Source organism: Trichosurus vulpecula, chromosome 1 (assembly GCF_011100635.1).
Source record: "Trichosurus vulpecula isolate mTriVul1 chromosome 1, mTriVul1.pri, whole genome shotgun sequence".
In the NCBI taxonomy this organism is placed as follows: Eukaryota; Metazoa; Chordata; class Mammalia; order Diprotodontia; family Phalangeridae; genus Trichosurus; species Trichosurus vulpecula.
Window position 1 is genome coordinate 454,083,778 of NC_050573.1, and position 2,698 is coordinate 454,086,475.

A 2,698-nucleotide genomic window follows, 5' to 3' on the forward strand; every position below is an offset into this window, starting at 1 on the left:
TGTTGACCAAAATCCAAGGATGCCACAGAAGGAGTACGTTTTCAGCTCCAGAAGCCAATAGAAAAGACTTCTCTTTTTGCTCTAACAGCTCCATTCAATTGGAAAGCTGCATGCTCGGGTCCTGGAAGATATGCTTGTTTTTTGCTTTTTTCCTGTTGAATTTTCTTTCCTGGAATGTTTCCAGTTGTTGCATAAAGCTTATGATTATGGGAAGATAAAATGCAAAATCAATTAAATCCCTACAAGTGGAATGGGTCAAATGATTGTTTTGAGGTTAAATCTTGGAATTACAAAGTTCAACTTAGACTCAATCTTGGTCTCCAAACAACGGAAAATCGACAACAGTTCATTCTATGGGCCAGAGAGCCCATGCTGCACTAGGAAGCAAGAGAGCGATGAGGATGGAAGAAAACAGGTTCACAGCATTGTTATCAAGAATTGGCTTCCCTGATATGTATTTTGTCTCACCAGTTGGCTGACTGACAACAGAGCGGGTACTTTCATCCCAATCAGAGTACTGCATTGTCGCTCCTAAGTATGAGTCAATAACCGATCCCAATAAGCCAGCCATTCCTGCAAATGCAACAACTGGCCATTGGGGAGCAGAAGATTCCAAATCATTCACAAAAATCAGCTGCGTGAAGAAGAAGGCCATGCCCACCAAGGACCCACCGAGAAAGCTGGAGAGAAAGCCTAATGCAGTGACCCCTCCATTGGTACCAATTGGAACTCTTTGCCAGGTTGTTATCAGCCGTGGCTGGGTAGTACTTGCGACAGAGCCAATTTCTGAAGCCCATGTATCTCCTGCAGAGGATGCCAAGGAAGCCAAAAGAGACAAACACATCCAGGAAGCGGTGTATTGTCTGGAGAAATCAATGCAAATTTCACCTGGCCCATTTTCTATCATGTAGAGCAATGCCAGCTCTGTAGGTACAGCTCCATTACAGAAAACCTGAATCCAATTTCTCTGTCCCCCTTCTTTATATTCAGGATCTACACGCTTCTTTTCTTCTTCTTTCCACTTGGTGAGTTTTGAGGAAGAAATGAAAAATGTCATCAAAGAAGTAAAAAAGCTCAGATTTGCGATGGTCAAGATAAATCCAACTACTACACCTCCCAAGGCACCACTGTGGTCCAGACTCTTCTTTTTTAAGCCATTAAATGCAATCAAAACAGGAACTATCACAGAAAACAGCCAGCGCCACGGAGAAATAGGGTGCAAGGAACCATAATAGGTGCTTGCAGTCATGGACATAATCCAGAAAGATAAAGAAATGAAAAGAATCAGGCTCAGGATAACTATATTAGTCATCATTTTAAAATATCCTTTGCATATATTGGCCTCAGTGAGATCTTTCATGGAATATAAGAAAGCGATCACCTGCAGCTACCGCTGTTCAAAATCGATTCTCAGATTGGAAACGCAGCTGAGTCCAGGAGGAAAACGCAGCCACTGAGGCAGAGGTTAGAGCTCGAACCTGACCATTAGCGTCATACCTGGACGCCCCAGGAAGGAGGTGAGGGGTCCCCCCACGCCTCCCCAAGGAAAGGGGGCAAGGACATCTCCTGCAACCAACCAGACTGGGCTCGGGAGGGAAGCGGAGGGGCAGGGGGTGCGCCCTGAGGCCTCCTCTTGGTGCAACCTCAGAGGCGGCTTCTTCCCACGCCCCCCGGCCCGAGGCAGGTGGGAGGAGGAGTCAGAGCCCCCGACCTGCAGCGCCGCGGATGTACCCGGGCGCGCGCTCTGCGCAGGGCGGCTGTGGGGTTGGAGCCGGGGTACCCAGCTGGCCCCCACTCCCACCCTCCACCCCCGGCGGGTGCTGCTCACCTACCAATATCACAGATTAAAGTTAAATCTTCAAACAAATGGAAAAGGGACTGACACTTGCCGGGATGGAGCAGAGATATGAGAGTACAGAGAAAGAAAGGGGGAGGGGAAAAGGATCAAGCCCTCATTAGTCATGTTCTGCGTTCCGTGCATTGTGCTAAGTGCTTTTTACAAATAAGTCATTTGATCTTGACAACAACACTATGAGGTAAGTGCTATCAAGATTCCCATTTTACAGTTGATGAAACTTAGGCAGACAGAAGTTAAATGACTTGCCCAGGGTAACACAGCTAGTAAGTATATGAGATCAAATTTGAACTCAGCTCTTCCTGACTCCAGGCTCAGCACTCTGTGCCCTATGGCACCATGTAATGGCAGGGAACAGAACTTTTGACAGATTGAGTAGAAAGCAAAGATATCGGTGACTTTGTTCCTTAATTGTTTTTCAGTTGTGCCTGACTCTTTGTGACCTCATTTGAAGTTTTCTTAGCAATGATACTGGAGTGGTTTGCCATTTCCTTCTCCAGCTCAATTTACAGAAGAGGAAACTGAAGCAAACAGGGTGAAGTGACTTGTCGAGGGTCACACAGCTAGTAAGTATCTGAGGCCAGATTTAAACTCAGGAAGATGAGTCTTTCTGACTCCAGGACTGGGAGTTTGGAACTACTGAACTGCTGAACCACCTAGCTTCCCCTGTATTGGTGACTGTAAGAAAATAAATCAAGGTGATAGAATGAAGATCACAATGGCATGGGGAGGAAGAGAAACTATAAAGTTGGTGGCAGTAAACATTTAGGCCATCATCCAAAATGCATCAGGCCTGCAAAAAGAAAAAAAAAGAGTAGAGAAGATAGAAAAGAGAAGCCAGAA

The 2,698-nt window shown here is 46.0% G+C and overlaps 1 protein-coding gene across 1 annotated transcript; it reads right to left on the reverse strand.

Moving 5' to 3' along the window:
• Positions 1-338: 338 nt before the first annotated feature.
• LOC118831104 (transmembrane protein 19-like) lies at positions 339-1,660 on the reverse strand. The gene is made up of 2 exons (XM_036738267.1): positions 1,498-1,660; positions 339-1,381 (listed from the first exon to the last, which is right to left on the reverse strand). The coding sequence occupies exons 1-2, from the start codon at positions 1,561-1,563 to the stop codon at positions 347-349; spliced, it is 1,101 nt and encodes a 366-aa protein (XP_036594162.1). The 5' UTR covers positions 1,564-1,660; the 3' UTR covers positions 339-346.
• Between the last annotated feature and the right edge of the window lie 1,038 nt (positions 1,661-2,698).